The sequence below is a fragment of the Pinus tabuliformis genome, chromosome 1_2 (assembly GCF_031772625.1).
Source record: "Pinus tabuliformis cultivar Carrire ecotype Pingquan chromosome 1_2, CPIR1, whole genome shotgun sequence".
NCBI lineage: Eukaryota > Viridiplantae > Streptophyta > Pinopsida > Pinales > Pinaceae > Pinus > Pinus tabuliformis.
In genome coordinates, this window is record NC_142298.1 from 584,064,526 (window position 1) to 584,091,390 (window position 26,865).

The 26,865-nt window shown below is 35.7% G+C and overlaps 1 protein-coding gene across 1 annotated transcript; it reads right to left on the reverse strand.

The window, feature by feature from the left end:
• Positions 1–2,286: 2,286 nt before the first annotated feature.
• Positions 2,287–3,296, reverse strand: LOC149206987 (thaumatin-like protein). The gene is made up of 2 exons (XM_089393830.1): positions 3,052–3,296; positions 2,287–2,926 (listed from the first exon to the last, which is right to left on the reverse strand). The coding sequence occupies exons 1-2, from the start codon at positions 3,125–3,127 to the stop codon at positions 2,448–2,450; spliced, it is 555 nt and encodes a 184-aa protein (XP_089249956.1). The 5' UTR covers positions 3,128–3,296; the 3' UTR covers positions 2,287–2,447.
• Between the last annotated feature and the right edge of the window lie 23,569 nt (positions 3,297–26,865).

The following is a 26,865-nucleotide window of genomic DNA, read 5'->3' on the forward strand; positions in this document are numbered from 1 at the left end:
TCTCTGCAAATGAGGATGCTGGTCAAACCCTGTAGATGCCATCTCTGCAAACGAGGATGCTAGTGCGATTGCTGGATAATTAAAATCGCTGTTGCTGATTCTGGTGGACAACCATTTAATTCGATTCCATATATATATCAACTACCCTCGGGACATGGAATCGATTCCATATCGATAACCATTCAATTGTTGTGATCACTGCAATAGTGTAGACTTTCGTCTTTTTGCAAATTCTTACAATATGACAAATTTTATTTCCACGATTCGTGAAGGCTTATGAGCTACCTTAGCAAGTGAGCAAGGAATAAAATGAGGCCCTAAATCTTAAATCAAATTCGCAAGATGAATACCTACAACATGACCAGTTTTATTCCATGATTCCTGGAGGCTTATGAGTTACGTGAGGAAGACAAAAAATGAGGCCATAAATCTTAAATAAAATTTGCAAGGTAAAGGTGGCCGGCCATGATGTAACGATGACACTCTCCGTGACATGTTGATCTTGAGAAATTAAAACTGACTTTTGATCTCTTGAAATAGACCATGGGACGCAAAGATAATATGAAGAGGGGGCCATTACACAGCCACATTTATGACAAAGGTGCACAATTAGAATATTATAACACTTTGTCGCATAACCTGGTTTCATAAGTTTCAGAATGCAAAGAGACTCGTTTCATATGTTTCAGAATGCAAAGAGACTCTTTTTGGCATTAATTTTTTAATTTCATTTTTTCTTATTATTTTTTCCAATCCCATATAGTAGGGGAAAATGCTAATAGTCAAGCATTTCATTATTAAATGATGGAATAATTGCATGTTGCCAGGTTGCTGATATGGAAGGAAAATTGTTGTTCCATTCTATATTGTTTCATATTCTTTTTATTTTATCTTTTAATATTATTTTTGTTAATCTTTATACGTGGAGATAAATGAGAGGCACAGTAAAATTTTAATCTTATTTGGTAAAAAATTAATTTAAGTAGGATATAAATACCTGATTTAGATATGCAAGGAACTAATGGCTTTTGATTTCAGTGATTGATGAGTGGCCACCGCGAGAATATGTTGGTATCTTTTAGTTTAGACCATCAAATCAAAGGGATTAATTAGCAAAATGATTAAAATGCTCAATTCCAATAGGAGGGACCCCTATGAAGATAATGACTATCAAGATGGAATGAGATCTAAATTTTCATTTAATAATTGACCAAGAATACAATATAGCATGGGTCCACCAAATTTTCATGTAATTATGGATGAAGAATATAATGGTAAGTAATATTTAACAGATAATAAGCTCGTCAATACTGTCTGGCTACATATGCCCATCCCTAAATAATATATTTGTTTAAATCTAACTGTGAACTGGGAAATATGTAGCACCCAATATAATATGGCACAGTTCTCCTCGAATGGTTAGAAGACACGTAGTTTATTGATTGACCAAGAATACACTATAGCACAGGTCTCCTGGAATGGTTAGAAGACATGTAGTTTATTGATTGACCCAGGATACAATATGGCACAGGTCCCCAAATTTTTCGTTTATTGATTGACCAAGAATACAATATGGCACAGGTCTCGAAGAATACAATATAGCACGGAAGATATGGCGTTTAATGATTACAATATGGCACAGGTCTCCGAGCATACAATACAGCACAGAAGGGACAAGGTTTAATGATTAAATATGCCACAGGTCCCCTAAATTTTGATTTAATAATGGACCAAGAATACAATACGACACAGGTCTCCTGGACTGGTTAAAAGAGACGGGGTCGTCGTTTGGCACATTAAAATTACTTCCCAATTTCCGCAACTCGTAATCTTCTAGGTGTTCCCTGTCCATCTTGAAACTAGTGGTCACAGACTTCCCTCTTCACTTTCTGTATGAAAGGATTAATTTTATTTCCTGTCTTCCTGGTTCGTACATGAAAATCTGAATGACAAATACGATTGATTTGAAACTTTCGCAAGCTCTTGGCATGCTTGAGTTTTGAATAAATGTTTGCGTTAAAACAGGTTTGATTTAATCTTTGTATAATTAGGTTTCGAATAAATGTTTGCATAATTTATATAGTCATTTCCTTGCTTTAATATTTATAAAATTATCTATAATTATTTACTTTAACATTTATAAAATCATCTTTAATTATTTATTAAATCATTTAAGATCACTTATAAGATATCCAAATTGATGCATATACCCCTTAAGTTATCCAAAATGGCATTACTCATTTGCAAAGTAGAAGTAAAACACCTTTGGCTTTTACAGGATAGAACTTCTTGCAACCATGCACGCAATGGTATTCTTATTATAGATATGAGAATACAATCAAGATGATTGTAATACTCTTATTATAGGTATGATACTACATAGAAATCGGTTTACTAGCGATGGATTTTATGTAACGACCAGAGAATTCAGTATGATAAACTTCTAATCAAGGGCAGAATATAATGTTGTAATTAGCACCAGAAGCGCAAGCGTGGGTTTTAGTGTCATCAGTGGGATATAGGTAGGCATCTGGGCACTGGTCCATTTTGCAAGTCAGTGCTTTGCAGCTACCGTCGGAGGGAGTTAGGGAGATAGGGACATTGAAACCATCAATTACAGAGAGGTCATAGAAATCTTGATTGTTGCCCCCATTCAGAGTATATTCAACCAGCGTTGTAGGAGACTGTCCCGAGAGCGTACAGCTGAGCACGCCACCGCAGTCACCAGTGCTGCAGCTTCCTTTACCAGAGGCATCGAAGGAGCATCCAGTACGTCCCCAAAATCTACCTGAGCTTGTTCCTGCGGGCACGTCTACACTCCATGATTGACCCTGCCCCAACGCTTGACCGCCACCTACGGGAATTCCTGCGGGCCATACCGTGTATGAACAGTGGTTCTGGATCACAAACGTCGCACCCGTAGCTCCTGCACTTACAAAAAAAAGCAAAAAAATATTTCTTTATGATATCAAATATTTCTTTATCATATCTAAACTCATTTACGTACATAAAATACGATGCAATGCAGTCAAGGGATTACTGTAACCTTACCTTGAAGACAAACGTTAAATATCAACGCTAGTATTGCTGTAACATAAATCGAAACTGCTAATGTTCTTGCCCCCATTGCAACGTTCACCACCAAGTAATTAAACACAACTACAAAACAGCGCAATACAACGAAGGAATTGCAGTTGAGCTTATTTCATGTTGTATACCACGAATGGCACTCTATATATAGGCGGGGCTAGCCATCCCAAACTACTGGTCATAGCGTAGCGTATACTGCACGAAATTCTTATGAAGGTTGATCCCCCATAGTTGGGCGGTGTGGGAAATCAATTTGAGAGTGTGTTGAATAAGAAGGCGCGCTAATCGCTCCTGGACATCCGGGTCACGCCCCCTTTACCTTTTATTGTTCCAGATGTTCCGGGTCGTATTAAGCTAGCGATCACGAATATCTCAGGAAATGCTTATCCAGACTCAGAGTGTGGAAAAAATTACTAAGAGAGAGGATAAGAAAAAAAGCGTGACGTTGATATTTATTTGAGTATTCCATGAATGTTTATGAGGTGGCATATTTATTTGAGCATTTCATGAACGTTTTTCTAGATAATCAAGCAAAATTAATTAATTTTATTTTTTTATCAAATTTTAAAATATTTTCGAAATCTACAATTAAATAAAAATTAAAATGCGAAAAACTCACTTCCCCACTTGGTAACTCCCTCACCTTGTACTGTTGTAATGTTCCGGGCCGTCTTAAACTAGCCCTCTTGTTCTAGAATATGCCATCCGCTGGAGTGTATGACTCACTATGAAGATTTGATTTAATGATTCACCAAGAATACAATATAGCACGTGTCCCCTAAATTTTCATTTAATGATTGCCCAAGAAACACAATATGGCTTAGGATGCTTTGTATGACTGACTATCAAGATTGACTGACGACTTGATTTTTCATTTAATGATTCACCAAGAATACAATATAGCACGGATCCCCTAAATTTTCATTTGATTATTGGTGAAGAAAATAATATGGCACAGGTCTCCTGGAGTTGTTAGAACAGATGGGTCGTCGTTCGGTACATCACAATTGCTTCGTAATCTTCTAGGTGTTCCCGGTCCGGCTTGAAACGAGTGACCACAGGCTTTGAATAAATGTTTGCGTTAAAAAGTAGTTCGATTTAAGGTGATATGTTAGAATGGAAATTCCAGAATGTCATGTCACGTTTCAATGTGGAATTTGCTAGAATTTTGATAATGGATTTTATTTTTTTATTTTCTTAAGCTTGAATTTTTTTATTTTTATTTTGTTAAGGTTGATTTTAAAGAGACATTTTGGAATTTTTTTTTGAAGGTTGAGTATTTATTACATCCGCGACCTATAGTATTAGCATTTTTGGTTGTGATAGTATATTAATTTTGTTTTTTTTTTTTTTTTTTTTACAGTTTATGTATAGTTTAAAATGGGAATTTAGTTTTTGTTATTTTTTATTTTATTTAAATTTATTTATTTGTGAACTGATTGGTTGAGGTCTTATTATTAGTGTGTTTTGGTAATTTTTATTTTTCTATTAATTACTAGTATTTTTGTTTTTAGTTTTATTTATTTTTTATTTAACTTTTTTATTTTTTATTTTTTACATTTTTTTCCTAACTCCATTGAATTTATTTTATTTAGGTATAGTTTTTATAATTCCCGCTTGCAAGATATATCAAGAATTCAAGAAATTGTTCTTATTACAAGAAATTGAATTCAAGAAATTGATTTTCTTGAATTCAATAAGTTTATCTTTTTTTCTTCTTTAGTGTGTCTATTAGTAATGTCTGAGCATATCAATTATCATAGACCAAGGATTTGATAGCTATGAGGAAATCCAATGCAATGCACTAGAGCTCTTCATTTCATTTTGGGTTATTCAAATTTTATGGTGCATAGGTCGCGGAATGAGATCCAAACTAATTTTGCCATAGCTCTTCATTTCATTTTAGGTTATTCAAATTCTATGGTGCACGGGTTGGGGAATGGGATCCAAACTAATTCTACCCAGGTATTAACCAGATCTCACTTTGACGTTTTGAGTGCAAACAAAATGAAAGATGGTTAGAAATTTATTGGAATGTTATTCTTCAATTTCTCCTTTGTTTCAATTGGTTTGTTAAAGTTGTTTTACCTTCTTTCCTTGAACTAAACACGCAAGGTTGGTCTCACTTACCATGAAAAAACTTAATGTGTGAATTTTGTTAAAGCTTATTTATTCTACTCCAACTTTATTCCTAGTTAAGATTGATCTCAGTTACTATGAAAAAAGTTAATGCGTGAATTTTGTTAAAGGTTATTTATTCTACAACTTTATTCCTAGTTTTATTCAAGGTGAATGTGCCAAATTCAACCAATTTAATATTAATTAAAAAATTCAACCAATTTAATATTAAGTTAAAAAACATAGAAAAACCTTTAGTCTTTGGAAAATATCTAAAAAGGGCTAATGATAAATTTTATTTATTTAAATATTTAATTTTCTTAATGATTTACAACTATGATAATTATAATCTAGTTGTTAAATTAATAGTAAAACATCTCTCTCTTTTTTTTTGATTATAACTTTAAGATAAATGAAGGGAACCATGGGAGGTGAGCGGAATGAGGGTTTTGAACAGAGAGCGACGGGTGCAAGCTGGTAACCATGGAGGGGCAAGGAGGGGGCAGCTGCACTCCCTCCTACAGTCATGTAGTTATGAACAGAAGCAAGGAGGCTGGTTCAAATTGATTCAAGAAACTAATGGAGGTAGAAACGGAGAAGATAAGCACAAAAAAGCTGGAAAGCATCAAATCTCATGAACATGAAGAGAATCACGAGGAAGTCAGAAGAGAGAAGAGAATAGGAGACAACAGTCAGAGAACTGAGCACAAAACTGTGATAGGACTCTGTAAACCTAGGTTAACTAGTAAACCCTGGGTTGTTTTAAATGATCTAGCGCTACATATGCGCAGGGATCACATGGTGGCATACGTGGTTATATGCAAACTTATGGGAATATGGCCAACAGAGAAGGCTTTGCACACATGGATAAGAAACCACTGGAAACCAAAGGGAGATATAAACCTTCATCTTAGGTCCAAGGGATTATTCATAGTGGTGTTCACAAACCTAGAGGATAAAGACAAAGTGTTCGAAGGAGGACCATATTTCTATGCTACTGTAGGCCTCTACATGCAACCATGGGTGATGAATTTTGTCCTGGAACGAGAAACATTCACATCAATACCGGTATGGATAAGACTCTACTCCCTACCTTTAGATTATTGGTTGCCAGAATCCTTAAAAGCCATAGGCAATAAATTAGGTCATTTTTTAAAAATATCAGATGCGACTCTGCGAGGTAAATATACCTCCTTCGCTCGCATATGTGTAGAAATGGACCTATCGAGAGCACTTCCATACGAAATCATTCCAAAAGTATATGATGAAGGATGGGTGCAGGTGGTGGATTATGAACATGTCCCATTCAGATGCCGTAAATGTCATGAACACATGCACCTCTTCAGAGACTGCGCACTAAACAAATTGAAGGACAATATGAAAACCAACACAGGTAAAGATCCTAAAGGCTTTACCAAGTTGGGAGGCAAAGGGAAAGGATGAAAAAAGTACCAAAAGAAAACTAACGAGGATAAGCAACCAAGCCATAATAGTTTCAAGATTTTAGAAGAAGAAGGTGGGAACAATGCAATGAACCAGGCACCGGAGGATAATCTTGTAGAGAAGGAAAAAGATGCTAGCATGGAGGACATAAATGAGAACAACAAACTAAAGGAGGATCTGCCAAGAACTATGGAACTTGGCAGGGACCATGAGATGACCCCAAGTGAAGTTGGTACGGAGGGCCACAAACTACAGGAGATTCTTGAGAGGGAGAATCTCGATCTAGAAAAGTTCCTGGAGCAAGGAACCACCAAAGGTGTTTATTCTCTACCACAAGAGGATTTTGACAGAGTGCAACAACTCTTCCTTTGGAGATCTCAAGAAAAATGTTTTGGAGTCAAAAGGAACCATGATAGATAGGAAAATAGAGGGGTAAAACTGATGGAGGTAACATTAGGACACTCTTCCAAGAACCCAGGCCAGAAAAGAGAAAGGAAGAAATAGAATGAGCTGTTGACAGAGTGTGGGAAACACATGATTAACTCAGGCAAGAGGAAAGATCTTACGAGTTACTCATTTACAAACCTTTCATAATGAAGCTCACAACCTGGGACATTAGGGATCTAGTAAGTAAAAGAAAACAAAGAAATCTTAGCAATAGAATAAAAGAAGAAAAACCAGATATGGTGTTTATAAAGGAAACAAAATGTTCAATAAACAAAATTAAATAGATACATAGCAAATGGATCATGAAGTACGAGTGTCTAGAAGTTAAAGCAAACAACACAGCAGGAAGGATTCTCACTCTTTGGAATCCCCAGAAACTTGGAATCCTGGATGCTGAAGCATATAGGAACTACCTTTCGATGTTAATCCAACCTTTGGGCGACAGGGAACTCTATATGATAAAAAATGTCTATGGTCCTCAAAAGCTTGAAGATAAACTCAGGCTTCTCACCTCACTAGAGGAGCTGAGAGAGAGACATCCTGTTATGCCCTGGATTTTGGGAGGGGACTTTAATATGATCCAATCTCTTATAGAAAAAAAAAGGCGGGACCAAAATACTAGGCAGAGACTCCATTTACTTCCAGAACTTCCTAAACGACATGAGGCTCGTGGATATGGAGACAATAAATGGAACCTTCACTTGGAACAATAAGAGGGGAGGGGCTTCTCAAGTTGCCTCTAAACTAGATAGATTCATAATCTCGGAGGACCCCCGTCTCACTGGCCTTGACTTGACTGCTTTAATTCTTCCTTTCAAAGGCTCGGATCACTAACCTATCCAACATGAAGCTTCTTTTATAGGCACTCTGAGGAACAAACCTTTCAGGTTTGAAAATGTCTGGCTTACTCACCCTGACTTCATCACTAATATTGGAAAATGGTCGGTGGAACACATGCCCGTTCAAGGCACGAAGATGTTCCTACTGCAATAGAGACTGAAATACATCAAACTCGAACTTAAAGAATGGAACAAAAATGAGTTTGACAATATTTTCAAAGCCAAAAGAGAAGTTGAATAGAAACTACAAGGAGTTAACCAAATCCTCATCATAGATGGCTTTACCAAGGAAAGGAAAATGCAAGCTGACTCTCTTCAACAAGAATGGGAAAACAAATTCCAGTAAGAGGAGATCTTCTGGAGACATAAATCTAGAGTGCAATGGATTAAAGAAAAGGAAAGAAATACAAAGTTTTTCACAAGTCAACCATGGATCACAGGGCACATAACAGGACTTCAAAACTCATAGATACTCAAGGGAAAGAGCTAAGTACCCACAAATAAATGGAATCTACTCTAGTACAACATTTCCAAAGCATAGCAGAGGAGCCTCTCTTAGATAGATCACAATTTATCAATAGCTTCACACAGTGCATTCCAAAACTTGTAACCAGGGAAGACAATTACAATCTTAACAGGCCAGTGACTGAAGAGGAGGTCAATGAAGTCATCAAAGAGATGCAAAATGGGAAAGCTCCAAGTCCATATGGGTTCAATGTAGACTTCTTCAAAACATGCTAGGAAATAGTCAAACAAGATATCCTTGATGTTGTGGAGGACTCGAGAAAATCTAAAATAGTTTTGAGGGCGCTCGATGCATCTTTTATAGCCTTAATTCCAAAGCACAAAAAAGCTATGACACTAGATAGATTCAGTCCCATAGCTTTATGCAATGTGGTGTACAAAATTATTTCTAAAGTAATTGCAAACAGACTCAAGCCCCTTCTTCCAACTCTTGTCTCTGAGGAGCAAACTAGATATGTGGAAGGAAGGCAAATTCTAAATAACATCATTTAAGCTGACGAGGTGGTTCATTCTCTCAAGAGCAATAAGCAAGCAGGTATGATCATACAGCTTGACCTAGCAAAAGCTTATGATAAGCTAAGCTGGTCATACATCAGGGAAGTACTAAAAGCGTATGGCTTCGACCACAACTAGATAAGATGGGTAATGGCCCTTATTACCACAACTAGTTTTTCAATCCTACTTAATGGCTCTCCATCTAGAACATTTAGGCCTTCGAGAGGCCTCAGACAAGGAGATCCGCTCTCCCCCTTCCTCTTTATTCTCATGATGGAAGGATTAGGCAAAGTGATCAAATCAGCCAATGCGGAAGGAAGAATCCAGGGTCTCAAACTAACCCTGAATGGGGATACCTTGACTCATCAACATTTTGTGGATGACACTATGCCACAGGATACACCTACGGTCAAGGAAGCTAAAGCTTTCAAACAAATCCTGAATGATTTTGCTATGGCTGCTGGTACAGAGGTAAGCCTAACAAAATAAATAAATTTATTTTTTAACACCCACATTTCTATTCAGAGAAATCTCTCCAGAATTCTCAACTTTCAAAGAGATCAACTACCATCCAAATATATGGGAATACATCTCACCAATAAACCTCTGAGTAAGGAATTTTGGGAGCCAGTGACTAATAAAATGCAGGACAAAATCAGGAAATGGACAAGTAGATCTTTGAATTTAGCAGGACGTCTAGTGGTTATAAAGGTTGTTCTGCAAACCATCCCCATCTTCATGTTTTCAGCTCTTCCTACTCCAAAAGGATTTTTACAACACATCAGGAACATCCAAAGAGATTTTCTTTGGGGCAAAGGGGAAGAGGAAAATAAATGGGCTCTGGTAGCTTGGGAAAAGCTCTGCAAACCCAAGACCCATGGAGGTTTGGGACTTCATGACCCGGAAACCCTAACCAAAGTTTTGGGGGAAAAAATTTGGTGGATATGGCTAAAGGAAGTGAGAACCCCTTGGGCCAAGCTCTAGAAACAGAAGTATGCAAATAACTGGCAAGAAAGGGATCATATTCGAATGACAAGGCTCATCAAGGGCTCCCACATTTGGAACAATGCTTGGGAGAATAGAGCCATTGTTTAGAAGCATAGTTTCTAGGAGATCAGAGATGGAAACCTAGCTTGGTTTTGGGAGGATAACTGGCAGCAGGAGCCTAACCTATGTAGAGAAGAACTAGCCATTCTCAAGAATGACACTGACAATAAAGGGCTACTCAGGGTAAGTGACTATTGGGATCAGAAAGGGACAAGGGAAAATGGAGAAAATGGAAGGACCTAGTATACATTGAAGAGACCCCTTTGAAGGACCAGGCAGAAGCTCTTGCACTGATCCTGGAACAAAGAAAGATTTTGACTTCAACATCGTCTGACCAACTAAGATGGGGAAGAAAGAACGAAGGAAATTTCAACCTCAAAGAAGCCAAAAGAATTGTCACTGGGCTTGACTTTCCAAACCTTGATAAGATATGGAAGGACCTGTGGTAGAACTCGCATTGGATGAAAATCAAATTATTCATGTGGTTGGTGCAACATAAAAAAATTCTGACAGGAAAATATTATAAAAAGAGGTTTGATTGGTCCATCTAGATGCCAGTTATGTGGTCTACAAGAAGAAACGATGGATCACCTACTCAACCTCTACCCATTCACCTCTACCTTGTGGAATTGGGTAGCCTCAATCTTCAGGCAAACTGACAGGGACAAATTTAGCATCACTGGCACTTTGAAGAATTGGAGGAAAGACTTCTCAGAAAATGAAATAATCAACAAAGCCTAGACTCTGGTACCAGGTTTTTTGATCTGGGATGTATGGAAAGAACGCAACAATAGGATTTTCAAGAACAAAATTGGCTCAACCCAAAGCATCATAGCTTAGATTATAAGACAACTCAAAGAAACTGTGAGCACCCTTATAAAGCAACCCCCCAAGAACCCTCCTCTAGACTAGGATGTTCATATACTTTTGCATTTTGGTCTCCGGTTGCCTATCCCCCTGGCATAAGCAAGATTGTAAGACATACAACAGCGGGGAAGGACTTCTCATAACCGCCTCCTCATGGATTTTTGAAATTTAATATAGATGGAGCCTCTAAGGGAAACCTTGAGGTTTCTAGTTATGGAGGAGTCATAAGAGATAAGCAGGGATACATAAAAGTCATCTTTCATATTCATTTGGGGAGTTCCACTAATAATGTGGCGGAACTCATGGCCTTAGAGAAATTCCTAGAAATCCTGATTAAATTCAATTTACAAAATGCCATCATAGAAGCAGACTCTGAATTGATAATTAATTCGGTCAAAAAGATAGGCAATGACACAACACCAACAAAATTATCAAATCACTGGTAGTTATTGCAGGTCTGTCAACGTATACAATCCCACCTGAGAGCCCTAAGAACACTCATATTTGTTCACGTGTGTAGAACAACCAACATGTTAGAAAATCGTCTGGCGAATGAAGGAGTGCTATGTACAAGAGGTAATAGAAGCTATGCTTGGGAGCTGACACCCTCAAGGAATTTGTGCAAGGACTGTCACAGACAGGCGATCGCAGACAGGGAATATTTTCAATTTATGAAAGATAAGCAGTAAATAGACCAATGGAAACAGTAGAAAGTGAACCAATAATAGGGAAGAGGTAGGGATAAACAATGAGTAGGCTAATAGGCAGCCAACCAAAGATGGTAGTGAACTCCAGCATCCTACGGATTTCGGGCAGATAACTGCACGAAGGATATCCCATAAAACGGACCTGAAAAACTATAGAGCGACAGTTTAGGCCACTCATTGGGTCCGAATGGAAAAATAAATAGTGGACATGTTGCCGACCCGAAATCAACTCTAGACCGTCAGATCAACAAGGGCGCACTGTAGTCGGGTCATAAATCAAATCGAGGGCTAATCCACAAAACGAACCCGAAAAATTATAGAAAGATGGTTTTGGTTTCTCATCGGGTCCGAAAGGCAAATTAAGGAGTGGGAAAGTTGTTGACCCAAAATCAGTTAAAGACCGATGGATCTTCGAGGGCTAGATTGCTCTATCATTGGGTTGCAAAGTCAACCACAAGTTAAGGCTTGTTTTATAGTCACTTATTGTTGCTTTGTGGGCCGTAGGATATGTGGGCCCTTGTCATCAAGGGCTGTCGGGTTCTTTTTTGCTCGAGACTTACGGCATTTAGCGGACCCAAAAGAACCTTATAACTTTTCACATTTATCTTTTGGGTTAGGAAGGAAGGCAGGTTTTCCAGAGCATAGCTTTGAGGATAAGCAATTCATTGGTGGTTTAAGCATCAATACTTTTGTAGTTTTGTTTGAGTCAGGTATGGGGTTGTGTCAACCCAGCTGTCTGCTGAGTGTTCACAGAGCTGGTGTTGTTGTTCTTGGCTCCGTTAAAAAAGTGTACATTATGTATTTTTTCTCGATTAATGGAAGGCTCCACTCTTACTGGATTAAAAAAATAGTAAAACATCTCTTTTTACTCATTATTCATAAATATTAATTAACTTGTCTTTACAATTTAAGCTGAAATTCAATTTTATACTAAATTACAAATTATAGATCATCCTAACTCCATTTTTCTCTTGTAACACCCCTATGACTTCGCCTTTTAGATAATTATTATTTTTAGATGTTAAACTATTATTAGATTTACTGGCATGATAAGACTTATGACATGATGTAATTATATTATTATTGTTAAGTTAATAAATAAATTGCTTGGCAATATTGAGGAAAGAGCATAAGAGTGTAGAAGACTTCTTTCCAAACTAAGAAAAGTTGTGGTGGTAAGTCCACATGATGGACCTTCTTTAAAAGTCTCCTAAAAAATTCCTAGGAGATAAATAAAAGAAATTAAAAAAATATAATGGGAGAGAAAGATTATGTTAATTACTTAGTTGGAGAGAAATGCTAAGCAAGGTGGAATAAAGAACTCTTTGAGAGAAAAGAGTGTTTTAAAGAAAAATAAAAATATATTTTTTTGAAAAAACTAAAGCAAAAAAACTAGGCAAAAAATTGGCATACGTTAATGCAAAATGCTACTCAAATTTGCAGGGAAGGAGAAATTATAAAAAGAAACAACCTAGGAATCAAGGGGGATTTATTTCGACGGCAAGAAAATCTTAGCACAAGGGAGAACTGATGGATTCAATTCGTGGCTGGGAGGAGAGTGTTGCGTTCCTGATTAATTGTCCAATATCCAATTCTGGTTCCTCAGTAATTATCAAATTTGTAACTCTATTTCGGATTTTATTATTTTTTCTTTGGAACTAGGATGCATGTGAATATTGTGATATTATTCGAATTTAGAAAAAGTGGAAGTTATTCTAGCCAATGGTATGCGAACTAATTTTTTTTATATATGTATGCGATATATTGTTGTATGTAATGAGGAATCCATGACATTATGAGTAGGTCAGTTGTTTTTATTTTGATCATGGTGAATGATAAAAAAAACCATTAGTTGAAAAATATAACATGTTGAATGAAGGAGTAAGATGGGCATATCGATGAGTATAAAAATAATGAAGTAAAGAGTGGTTGATTTACCCTGAATGGTTATAAAACTCATTTATCTCTACACATAACTGGTTATAGCCAGTCCACATAAATATATTTCTCACTGAAATAAAAACTAAAAGTACAGTTGGAAAATTAGGAAACCATTAAAAAATAACTTAGAACATGGAAAGTGTAGAGAAATGTTAATAAGGGTATAGTGTTAGCAGAAGAATACTAAGAATGAGGATGAGGATGAGGGGTTCTGATTTAATCAATGAGAATAAAAAAATGGAAACAAAATTCTTCTTTGGCTAGGGTTATGCAAATAAATAAAAGTAGCATATCAGCATATCACTAGGATACTTTTGCTCGGCTGATACCTAAGTAGTACTTATTCTTCTTACAACAAACCATGGTCCTAGGAATTATAGATGAATAAACACTATCAACAATTACATATACAATCTAGAGGGAATATAAGAGATAGAAGACATAATTTAAAGTAATGAAGTAAATCCCATATTAGAATTTGGGTTACCACCATCAAAAAGGCCCTATACTTTGGGACTAAGAAGTCCTGGTAGCATAAGAGCACATTGTATTAGGTTGTTGCTTGAAATACTAGTGCATAGTAATGCATGGAACCCTTGTCTAACCCTGACACGAGGTGTAAATAATAAATTAAAGAGAAAGAATGTTGAGAGATATTGGCGGCATGATGCATGACAACAAAATGTAATTAAAAATTCAGAGTAGTAGTAAATATAAAGTTACCATAAATCAATAACTTGAGAAGAAGCCCTGTTCACATGCCATTATAGACACATGAAGAACTATTAGGCCCCTATACTACTAGTGTAACCCCTTATTGTTATTAGTAGAACCCACTTATTATATTGATGTACCCATGTAGTGCCCACATTGTTACTATTGTGCCACATAGAAGCCCACTATTGTTATTATTGTGCCCTTACATTATTATTGTTATGTCGGCTCTGATTATGTTATGACCCCTTAGACTCCTATATATAGAAAGGAGGTCTTTTCATTTGTATCATCCAAGAATTGTTCATTTATGTAATGTAAAGGAGGTTGCCCCCTCGAAGAGGCTGAATTCTAAGGCGTTGTTCTATCTTTTCTATCTTTTTCTTGAGCTGGTTTCATAACATTTGGTATCAGAGCTTTGGATTCTAGGGTTTTCGCTGCTTCAAACAAGTCATCGTGGAATTTTCGCTATAACTTTTTTCTGCGACGTTTCAGAAGTTGCAAAAAAAACCCATTTTAGAAGAAATCACGCTGAACCTTGGGTCCAAATTTCAGAGCTTTTCGCACTATATTTGCGGAGATATGATCTGAGGAAGTTGGTCTGTTTGCAGACTCCTAAATTACATTCCAAATGGGTGACCTGAGGAAAATCGTCATAACTTTCTCTCTGAGGATTAGATTGAAATTTCATAAGAAGGTACAGAAAGAGGATGGACTGTAGTTTCTTGTATGCATTTTTCAGATCCAAAGGTTGAAACAGTGACTCGTGGCACGTCGTATAAATTCGCTCTAATGAACTAGTCTATAATCAAGTCACTGTGAGAGATTTCGCATAACTCTTCCTTGGAGAATCCAATTTGGGTCAGACTTGTGGAATTGGAAAGAGCACATAGAGGGCTACTATAGGTTGCAATTTTAGAACTTAAAGATCCAAAAGTACAGAGTTACAGTCATTTCAAGATCAAGCTCCTAAAATCAAGAAAAAGCAATATGAGGAAGTTTGATGGCAAGGATCCGGTAAATTGGATACTTCAGATGGAGCAATATTTTGACCTACATGGTGTACCACCATTACAAAAGGTATGTATTACATATTCATATTTAAAACTGGATCAATTTTTATGGTATGAAGGGCTTTGTTCTTGTAAAAAACTTGTTACGTGGTCAATTTTCACAGAGGAAATGATAGCACATTATGAGGATACAAAGAGCAACACCTTCTTTAGAGCAACACCACAACAATTTGAAAGAGTAAAAGGGCTTTGTGACATAGTGGAAAGAAAATTTATGGAAACCAATAAGCATACCCCTCACAACTATAAAGGTGGAAGTGTTGTTTCTCCTAGCCTTCCACAACCTACAAGGGTTACACCACAACAATTGGAAGAAAAGAGAGAAAAAGGGTTTTGTTACAATTGTGATAGAAAATGCACTAAAGATCATAAGTGTGCTGAGAGGAAATTATTTTACATAGAATATGAAGAGGAGGAAGGAAAGGATCAAGAAACATCAAAAGAAGAAGATATATGCCAGGACCCCACCCCAAAGAAAGAAGAAATGAATCAGACCATATCTTGTAAGGCATTGGCAAGAATTACCAATCCTCAAACTCTCAAGATAGAAGGACATATCAAGAAGAAAAAGGTGCAAGAAGTGAAAGATCACATTGAGAAAGAGGAAATGAACCCAACCATATCTTGTAATTCATTGGTCAAAATTACCACTCCTCAAACTATCAAGATAGAAGGACATATCAAGAAGAAAAAGGTGAAAGAAGTGAAAGATAGCATCGAGAAAGAAGAAATGAATCCAACCATATCTTGTAATTCATTGGTCAAAATTACCACTCCTCAAACTATCAAGACAGAAGGACATATCAAGAAGAAAAATGTTCAAGAAGTGAAAGATCACATCGAGCATTAAGAAATGAATCCGACCATATCTTGTAAAGGATTGGAAGAAATTACCACTCCTCAAAATCTAGAGATAGAAGGATATATCAAGAAGAAAAAGGTTTAAGCAGAGAAAGATCACATCTAGCATCAACAACAAATTCTCCAACTTTTAAAGGATAACGCCACTTCAGTGCAAAATCAAATGAAACAACAGGTAGATCAACATCGTAGTGAAAAATGTTTTGATGTAGGTGATTGGGTATTTTTACTGCTACATTTCAAGCAAGCTATTTATGAGAAGGAAATGTTGGCAATACTACATGCACTTAAAAAATGGCGACCTTACCGAATGGGAAGACTCCTCAAGGATGAGGATGTGGAAGCATTGTTTTGTGCTATTTCTATTATCCAACCAGATTGGATAAACGAAGCAAGGGATGAATGGAAGAAGGACGAAGAAGTATGGCCATTTATTCAAAAGTTGCAAAAGATCCCAATTCAAACAATATTTCCAGAAATTGAAGAAGAAGGAAAAATCGTATTGGAACTTGGAGCAGTCATAGAAACAAGAACCCGATAGCTACGAAATCGATCAATTTCAGAGTATCTCATCAAGTGGAAGAACTTACCCACTGAAGATTCCACATGGGAGGACAAGAATTTTATACAGAAGCATCAAGAACTACTCAAGCATTGAGGACAATGCTTTTTGAAGGAGAGGGGCATGTTAGGCCCCTATACTACTAGTGTAACCCCTTATTGTTATTAGTACAACCCACTTATTATATTGATGTACCCATGTAGTGCCCATATTGTTACTATTGTGCCACATAGAAGGCCACTATTGTTATTATTGTGCCCTTACATTATTATTGTTATGTCGACTCTGATTATGTTATGACCCCTTAGACTCCTATATATAGAAAGGAGGTCTTTTCATTTGTATCATCCAAGAATTTTTCATTTATGTAATGTAAAGGAGGTTGCCCCCTTGAAGAGGCTGAATTCTAAGGCGTTGATCTATCTTTTCTATCTTTTTCTTGAGCTGGTTTCATAACAAGAACACATACATATATTTTATAAGATTTGGGTGACCAAAATTTACATCTAGAATATAACAATAACAATGCTTTCTACTTGAATATACATGTACCTATGGTCGGAATTATTTACCCAATTCGATAGAGAATTCATATAGTCGAATACACCACTGGAGTGAACTTGAACACAAATTTAGCATGTACAACCAACATAATAGTAAAAATCCCTTTAGGGAAGAATATAACATTCGAATTAAATATAAACATTTATTCCAATTCTTAGGGCTTTATAGTCCAGTGTTCCAAATTTACAGTGTTAAAATCAAGAAGACAATTTCCAAAAAATAGGAATACTACAAGGGCCAACAAGCCTAGAAAAAGTTATGAAATTATTAGGCTAGAGGCCATCCCATACAAATTCCACACTACTGTAAGGAAATCTCATTATAAGTAAATTTCCTCATAAGAACTACATGGCCATAAGGGTTATGGTGAGAGACCAAACAAAAAATAGAAACCCATATTTCAACGTCACCTGGATTGAATTAGAAAGACAAGCGAAAAACGTGAGGAATACCAACCTGTAGCACAATAATTATGAGTTAGAGGTGGGGGAAATATCCTCTGTCATGTCGAATAATAGGGGCATAACATTACAATTATCTAAAGCAAGAAAACAAACAAAAAAATGGTAAGAAACTTGAGGGGGTGAAGTAAATCGAACTAGTTTACAACAATAGCTGGAAAGGCATGTACCTACTGATGAGGCCATTTGTGCGCATTATTTTTCTACACTTACCAGAGAGTCACATCAACACTTTCAAGGAAATAAAAAGAATAAAGACCCACAAGTGATAGGTACCATGAAGGATAAGAGGGTTATCCAAAAGCGCTGAGACTAATAAGAAAAGAAAAAAATAATTTTAAATAACAAACCTATACCTTCAAAGTGTTGGAGACTCTGCTAAAGTAACGATCGCTCCAGAGAAGGTTCTATCCAACCCTTTGGTGCAAAAGGCCAACCCATCAGCTGCTGAAGAAAACAAAAAAACTAAAAAGAGAAGGGTCGACCATTCCAAGCACACAAGTCATTAAATTGATACCTTGGAGTTAAGGTAGTAAATTACGTAGGAGGTTGAGAAACAAAATTTACATGTCGAAGAAATGTAGAGTATTCTAAAGTAGTTCAGCGACACATTGTGAACAAGGTTGAAGTTTTACTGTACCGGTTGCGTGGAAGCCATGAATAAGCATAGGGAAAAAATTACCCAAAATAGCGAGAAGGAGAGGTACTAACTATATAAGAAGGAAAAAAAAACAATATATATATATATAGATATAAACACCTAGATTCGACTATTCAACCATATCAGTATTCTTCTGGAGCTTTCATAGACTGGGAATGGGAATGTGGTATCAAGAAACTTGGTAATAAAACTCCCAGATGTCAAGGTTCCCTTACCACTCTCAGTGGTGCTATGAATACATGACACCTTTCACCTAGCAAGGAAAATCGAGTGGAGTGGGTTATGATTTTTGATGCGAAGGTTAGGGTTTTAGAAAAATATTCTCCACTGCCAGACAAACAAAACTAATCCTCACCATTCCTAGATGGCAGTATTGGGAAGCATGTGAAAATCACATGGGTACAGAGGACATGGCCCATATCCATTCACTTCAATAAAGTCCACAAGACTTCCTCTTAGCTCGCTGGCATACCATTTTCCTCATTACAAAGGAAATCATGAAATATTAAGCGAGTGCCATAAATAAGCTTGAGGTTAACGATCATACAAGCAATAAAATGAGACATTTGGTAACCTGACAAAAATGAATGGGAACCTAAATAATCCTGGGAATTTATGTGGGGTGCATCAGAAGGAGGATTGATACGTTGACTTAGATAAATTCGTTTCTATAGGATTAATTTTAGAGGGCTCTATAAAGTATTAATTTAAGTGTAATGATAACTATAAGGGGACACATTATAGCAGTTACTAGCTAGGTTTACATAGAAAATAGTGACCATAAACGAAGTATATTAAATGTGAAGAATGGAAAACAAAAAAAGAAAAGAAAAGGGGGGTCACACACCGAGGATGTGACAAGTAGTGAAAAGTTCATTGAGGGGTATTAATATTAGATGTGTATGTTGGAAAGAATGAATATCATGAAGTGGGAAGGTCATACTTCTTTTACCAAAACTTACTGTATAAGGTGTGATAGTACCAAAATATTTAATATATTAATTTTAGATATATGTATTAAAAATGGATATGAAACCTTTGTAAAGATGTGCGAGTAATATAAGCTATCGATAAGTTTCATAATTGGATCATATTAAAGTGAAAAGATTTAATTGAAAATATAAGAGGGATAAAATTGAATAAAAACTTACAAATACAATGAAGTGATTTTACCCTTGTGATTATGACTAACTTTAGTGTCACTTTTATTAGGTATCATCTGTAATATAAATATAGTATTAATGAAAAACAAATGGGTATGAATAGAGGTATGTTACAACCTTGCAAAAGAAAGAAATTCTATTTAGAACACGACACCATTTAAGAGATACCAATAAAAGTTTTGTTCCATATTCCCTACCTTCAATACTACAAACACAATTTCTTTCAACTATATATCAATCATCTACAATGTCCATGAATTTTGTAGGATGAAAATGGTTGTTCAAAATAGGTTTCTTGGAATTGACATCTCATTGTAGGAGACAAATAGTTGGAATTAACATCTCATTCAGTTGAAGCTAAGTTTCTCCTTATCAATTTGAATGAAATACTGCCAAAGTAATAAAGTCATAAACACCAAAAAGCACCATTTTACCACAACATTTTCACTTTCATTTCTATTTTTTTTTATGAAGGATTTAATTGATCATCTCACAGTCTATCAATAACTTAGACTCCAATTAGCTATATTTAAACTAAGTGGCAAGTACTAGGTACCATTTAGCACTTGTTAATAATAAGTTATTAATCTTCTAATTCTTTGATATATCATAATTTCTTAAATTTAAATACAACAATATGTTTATATCAATTTAAAATAAAAGATGAGGTGATGAAAATTGTTTAAATAATATTTTCTCCAACTATATAAAGTGATTATCTCTTCATTTATATTTTAATATGTAGTTAGTAGTATACATCCATTTTAAGCACAAATTCAGCTTGTGTTGAGAGGGATAAAATCTATTGAGGTGCGAATCTCTTTTATAGTGAAAATTTAAAACAAAATGCATCCCTCTCATGCATTGATAGATTTTATAACATACCTCTCCATTGTTGTCTGGAATTTTTTTACCTACTTCTTTAAAGTCTTTTACAACGTTTCCAACATGAACAACATTCATTACCAAGTCCCCTATTAAATTTCCTCGTTATACTTTAATTAGTTTAGGGATATTTAGGCGTGGTCATGCATTTTACTTTTGTTTTCATTAAATTGATATTGTTGGGTCTTTCGTTCGCCTAGGTATACAAGTACACGTGGTTCACATGAGGGTTATCCTATCATTTATAAGTTAGGATGCCGGTATTATGGATAAAAATTGGTCTCATCACTTCGAGTGTATTTGGACCTAATTGATATTTAACATGGTTAAATCTACTAGGACTGTGTTAACATTTGTTCCCTACACCATCTTGACCTTCCAACTATATAGTTCAACGAAGCTAAATTCCTAGGGATTACATAAATGGTTATGGAGAAACCTAACAGTTATGGAAATAACTGCCTCCCCTCCCATGACACCGACAAACCTAATTTGCCTCTTTCGGCGGTGAGGCGATCTCTACAACCTCATTCTACAATTTCCATGGCTTATGTGTTGTGAGTATTCCATTTACAACAAGTATGGAATTAATCTCCCCTCTTTCATTCTAGGGTGAAGGTTTTGCTACTATTTTTGTTGTTCTATTTTTAAGCTTAGTCATGAATTCCTTATGATCTTACCAATTTATAGATAGGCATGGGAAATCACCATTTGTTTGAAATACCTACTCAATGATATCTTACGAAAAGGTCCCTTTAATATTCCAATGCCCACTCCAGTTCTATTAGGTAAATCTATGTACGGTCAAGGGTTTATCCTTGATTTGAATTGTATTCAATTGTTAGAGGCATTCCTGAAACTGTCTTTTTTTTTATTAGGTCATAGAGTTTTTAACGTCTTATACGACTACCCTACAAGTAAATTTACAATCATCCTTATCCATATTTTATTGACTCATACCCAATCTTCTAACCATGTATCATTGAAGTTTATAGATTAAATTTATTTCTCAAAAGGATTGATAGTGACGAAGCCAACTGTTGTTCCTTGGTAGCAAGTTCTGTTAGTGTTTCCTCCTTTAGATGACTTGAGGATATACAGGAGTAATGATGTTTTAAGATATGTAAAAAAAAATTGTTCTAATTGTTATGCTTATGGGTCAGTATATTAGGTTCGTGTAGTTTATCGTGTGGCTATGAAATTCCCAGTCACAAGTTTGTACTAAATTGTATTCATACTTCAAAGCAAAAAAAGAACCTCTTAAGTGTAAAGTTATTTTTTCGCTACTCGCTCAAACACCCTTTTTGTTGTAGGTTTCCCAGTCATATTCCTTGATGGGGTTCCACACTTGCCTCATTTCAGTGGTTATCTTTTGTTTCTTTCCCGACGTTGAATCAAATGGTTTGAACATCATCTAGTTAAACCTAGATCATGTATTTCAACTTTCCTTCTCTAAGCGAGTAGACTCATACACCTTCTTCCTCGTCATTTTGGTAACCTTTCTCCACTGGTGCCTGGTACAGGGTTCCGACAGGTTATTATTTTGTTTTATGGATATTAGGGTTTTAGAGGTAAGAGATAAAGCATCTCCAATATTTTATTATCATCCGGTTGGATTTGCAGTTGTATGAACCTTGAAGGTTTATGTGTGCTTTGACCGGTATAGTCCTATGAGATTTACCTAAGGGTTCCATATGGTTGTGGGAGGATTGTTCCAGGGTTTTATTTATTTTACCTTATCCTTGTCCAATGGTACCCATCATCGACTCTGTTGAAATATCCCGTTCAAAGGGTTTTGTTCCTCTTGAAATTTAGAAATAATTCCTTTTCAGATTACCATGGCTAGTAGTTTTCCTACTTTATATTTTTTTTATAATATGTTATACGAGGGTATCCTACCGTGTCGAACAAGGTTTATTGCAAATTTATCTATAGCTTAGTGAAAATTAGTCTCAAGTAGAATGTATACATGTATATATGTATATTTTTACATGAATTGGGTATGCCATCGTGGCCTACTAAAAACAAAATTTCCATTCTATTAGTGTATGACTATAGTGTTCTGAGCAACTATCTGCCGAAATTTGCTTTCCAAGTCCATTTTTGGAATTTATTTTTTTCATTGAGGTTCCAAGGAATGATCCCTTCCTTTGATTTTAATTGTGGAATATCTATACAATCTGTTATTTTATTGTTTTTTATATAAAACATTCCTTCTCTCTAAGATATTTTATATAGCCTAGCGGTGTAGCCTATACTTTTGAACTAAAGTTTATGGAGTGCATTTATAGTCCATGGTAATGCTTTAGAAAATCTCATCCCGGGTCTTTATTTTTAATGCTATATAAATTCTTTCGTAAAACTATTTATATATAAATAGTTTTCCGAGTAATTAAAAGGTTGTCTTCAATCTTAGATTTATTTATTCATTTATGAAAATAGAACCGTTTCAGTTACTTTTCTCTGGAATCTCAAGACTTCTAAACTAGGCTACTAGGAAATCAGCTTGGACATATTTCAAAAATTTTGAGTTTAAAGTCTTCTATACATATTTCACATTCTACAACTATTATGTCTCAACTTCTCAATCTTTTATAAAATAATGGACATACACATTATTACACAAAGAAGCTCTTACTTTTACAATAATAAATGATAGGTAGTTAACTCAAATCACTTATAGATAGGAAAATGTTTCCTTTAAAGAGAATAAAATAAACAATAATAGATCGATTTACTTATCTTTTCAAAAAAAAATTGGTTAATTTGCAAAACAACTGGGTCAAGAGTGCTCCACCCAACCAATGAGCAAGGTTTTTAACACCATAACTCCCCATGAGCTAGTTAACACATCAAGAGAAATTTTCTGAGTAGTAACCTTTACAAGTTATTTCAAGACCCTTTTCCTAATCCCAATTAGGCTTGGTCTGAAATTTGAATGAGAGCGAGACTCCAATTTAAGATTCCACTCGCCAAGCAGCTCAAGAATCCTTCACTTGGAAGCGTCCTTCCTATCTCAATAGAATCCTATCTCAGGTTCAAAGCTTAAAGCTTTAATTCCTCTCTTGGACCTCCTCCAAACAAGTACCAAGTCTTCAAGGTTTCCTGAGGTTTTATTACCTCTCCCCTCTTGGCTTCCTTGTCCCAAATGGGATTATTTATCTCTAGGAAGAGGAATAACTATATACTAACTGTCTAGTAAGTGAAACTCTCTTTTAGAACTATTTCCCATATTTTCGACTGATCATAGTTAATATTACTTAAGAAAAATAAAATAATATTTGTTATCCATTTATGACCTTTCACATGGCCCACAATTTTAACAAAATAATGTGGTAAAAAAAAATATTTACGACTTTTTATCAAGGGGTGTTACATCTTCCCCCTTTCGAGGGAAATATCATCCTCAGTGTTTCCCGGCCTTCAAATAAGATTAGAACATGCCTCACGTATAGAATATTGATTCTCCTTGGTAGCCTTTTCTAGGCTGAAATACTTCCACCTTCCTCTAACCTGGGTGATTACATGCCTCTGTGGCATGATTTTTTTTCTCTAGTAGAGAATGCGCAAGAATTGGATCTAGAACACTTTGTCTAGCTTGACCTACTTCAACATTTATTAGGGATGACAATATTTTTCTTCAATCATCTTCTTGAAACAAACATATATTTATTATATCATTTAAAACTTTTTATAGGCATCATGTATGGGTGATCATCATGTATCATGACCTATCAAGGGTTAGCAACCTACACTCAATAAGAGTTAGCAGTATTGCTACAATTCATCAATCAATAAGGACCCATTATGTGATTTTGTTGTAAATTCCAAACATTGGAAGTATCAATCCATAGTAGTAATATCACAAAAACCATTTATTATTATAATTATTTTTTTATATCGTTACTTCTTTATCAATATTTTCTCCTTAATTAAAATTTTAAGGAATATTTCTTTTCCTTATCTTCAGTCTGTTATTTAAACACTATTATGCAAAATGTGTGAATGTGGATAGAAGTATCTTCTCTAGTCCTGGTGGACTGACCTAGAACAACAGAAAGACAAAGGCACTAAAAGTAAATAGATAATGGGATGAAACTTACTTGTGATCCTTCATATTCTTCACTCCTTCCTTGGCTTGAATGATCCAATCGTAGCTCTAAATGTTATTATTAGAACATGGACAGTCAGATAACACAAGCCAACAATCCACATAATCTATATAACATCATCTAATCATTTTATTCAATAGATCAACATAGTATTGAAATGTATGAAACCATAACATCATATATAGGAAAAAAAATAACTCTTGTTATTAATATAAATGGAGTGAGTTTCAACCAAAAATAGGTGTTGATCCTCTAAAAGAGTTCCTTGAAGTTGACTTGTCCTTTCCTTGTCACAAAGTTCACTTCTAATCACCCTAATGCATGGGAAGATATCTCTCACATCAGCAACATAAGGGTAGAATCACTCTCCAAAATTGAACCCCTTGCTTATGGATGGCAGTAAATATATAGGTGAATGAGGTAGTTCATGAATTCTTATCCTTTTACCAATTAGGGCTTGAGATCCACTCTTAATGGGAGGATGATATCAAGGGATAAGGGATGAAAACTCAAAGGTAGGATAGGATAGGATTCGAGAATTTTATTTGAGGTAAATGGTTACAACAAATCCTGGAAGCTTCTAGAAGAAGAGGCTTCAATATTCTCTCTCTTTTCCCCAAATTTGTAGAACCAATGCAAGTGCATATTGGAGCAACTTGTAGGTGATCAACACAATACACAATGAAGTAACCTAGTTATCAATGTTGTCCAGTAGGAGGCCAAGGAGTGTTGGTCCTTAAAATGACTGAATGAAGGTGTTTCCAGGCATAAACTTAGGGATAATAATGAGTCATGCTTAGGGATTTGTGGTATGATTATGAGAAGGAGGTAAAAGGATTTTGATTGATCCAATTGAAGGCCTATTGATCAAATGTGACAAAATGGCCTATAAAATATTTCCCCCTAAAGTGCAAAGTCAGAAATGATAACTAATGACTGAAGTGCTTTACCTTGTGAAAAGTCGGGATCAAGAACAACTAGAAAGATCATTATCTGTTACAATACATTTATGTCATGGGATATTTTTTGAGGGAGGCATACCCATACTCAGCACATAAGCTAATCATTACATATACAATGACAAAAATATCCACAGAAGACTAATGGTGGACCCATGGCTGGATGAATGTTTGTATGATCGTATCCATCATACATTTTGATCTTTAATTACTCTTGAAATCATTGTCCCAATGGATGAAACTAGATCTGGGGTATTCCATCTCGTTCACACGACCACACGATGTGCGTGTTTAACCATGCGAATCAATGAGCTAGAGTCGAACATGGTAGACACCATCATCGAACATGGTAGACACCATCATCGAACATGGTAGACACCATTGGCTAATGATGTAAGCCATTAACAGATGTGAGAGAAACCGCCGATGATGTTAATGGCTCTCAAGGTACTCTAATACAATCTATATGGTGTGAATAAATGAGTTGATGTCAAGCACCACACAAAATATTTCAGTCGAAGGCCAATGATGAAAACCTGTCACCGAGAGCGCGAAAGCTTTCCATTGATGCATGAAAGAAAGAACCAAGGTACCAAAGGGTGTTTCTAAGTCAGGTTCCTAGATAATGAACTTATGTCAACAGGAAGTGACCTGTCGCAGGAGGTCCTTAATGTATTCCGCCATCAACGACACGAAACAAGTATGATGATTTGAAACAAAATGATCAGAATGATGTTGATATAGAACTGGATCAAGAAAGACAAACATGGAATAAAGGTTTAAGAGTATTATAACAAATATTAACTGAATGACTTATCTTGAACACAGTGGCAACACTAAATGGAGTTGGCAAAATTAACCCAAAACCAAAAGTGGAGGCTTTTAAGATGATATGATAAACCAAAAGACAAGTAGATTTCCCAACCCAAAAAACAAGGAGATGAAGTGGAAGACTGTTGTTTTCAAGAGCAACGGACTGCCATTAGAAAAATGAGTACCCTATTTTCCCAATTTCCCCAACCATACTGGTCAATTCCTCTTTATTTTTTAAGAAGCTTGAGGAGGATAACATATTCTTGATCTGTAAGTCCATTGTTCGTATGAATCCCTCTGAGAATATTTAACGAACCTAGAGAAGAAGTGGTTTGGTTTTGTCATGAATGACTAGTCCATCATTGTTTGATGTTTTAATGAGTTTAGTGAAGGTATAACTCAACATATTTTCATGTTTATAGAGTTGGAAAAAGAGGCAAAAAAGAAAACTCCAGATGTTCCTTTTTGTAGATAGTCCCTTAGGTCCAAAAAGGCATAAAATAATAACCAAGAGAACC

Bases quoted from the DNA above. Each gene is read 5' to 3' on its own strand.
- LOC149206987 (XM_089393830.1), bottom strand. From the start codon at position 3,127: ATGGGGGCAAGAACATTAGCAGTTTCGATTTATGTTACAGCAATACTA. The intron at 2,927-3,051 runs GTAAGGTTACAG...TTGTAAGTGCAG, and splicing joins ATTTAACGTTTGTCTTCAAG to GAGCTACGGGTGCGACGTTT.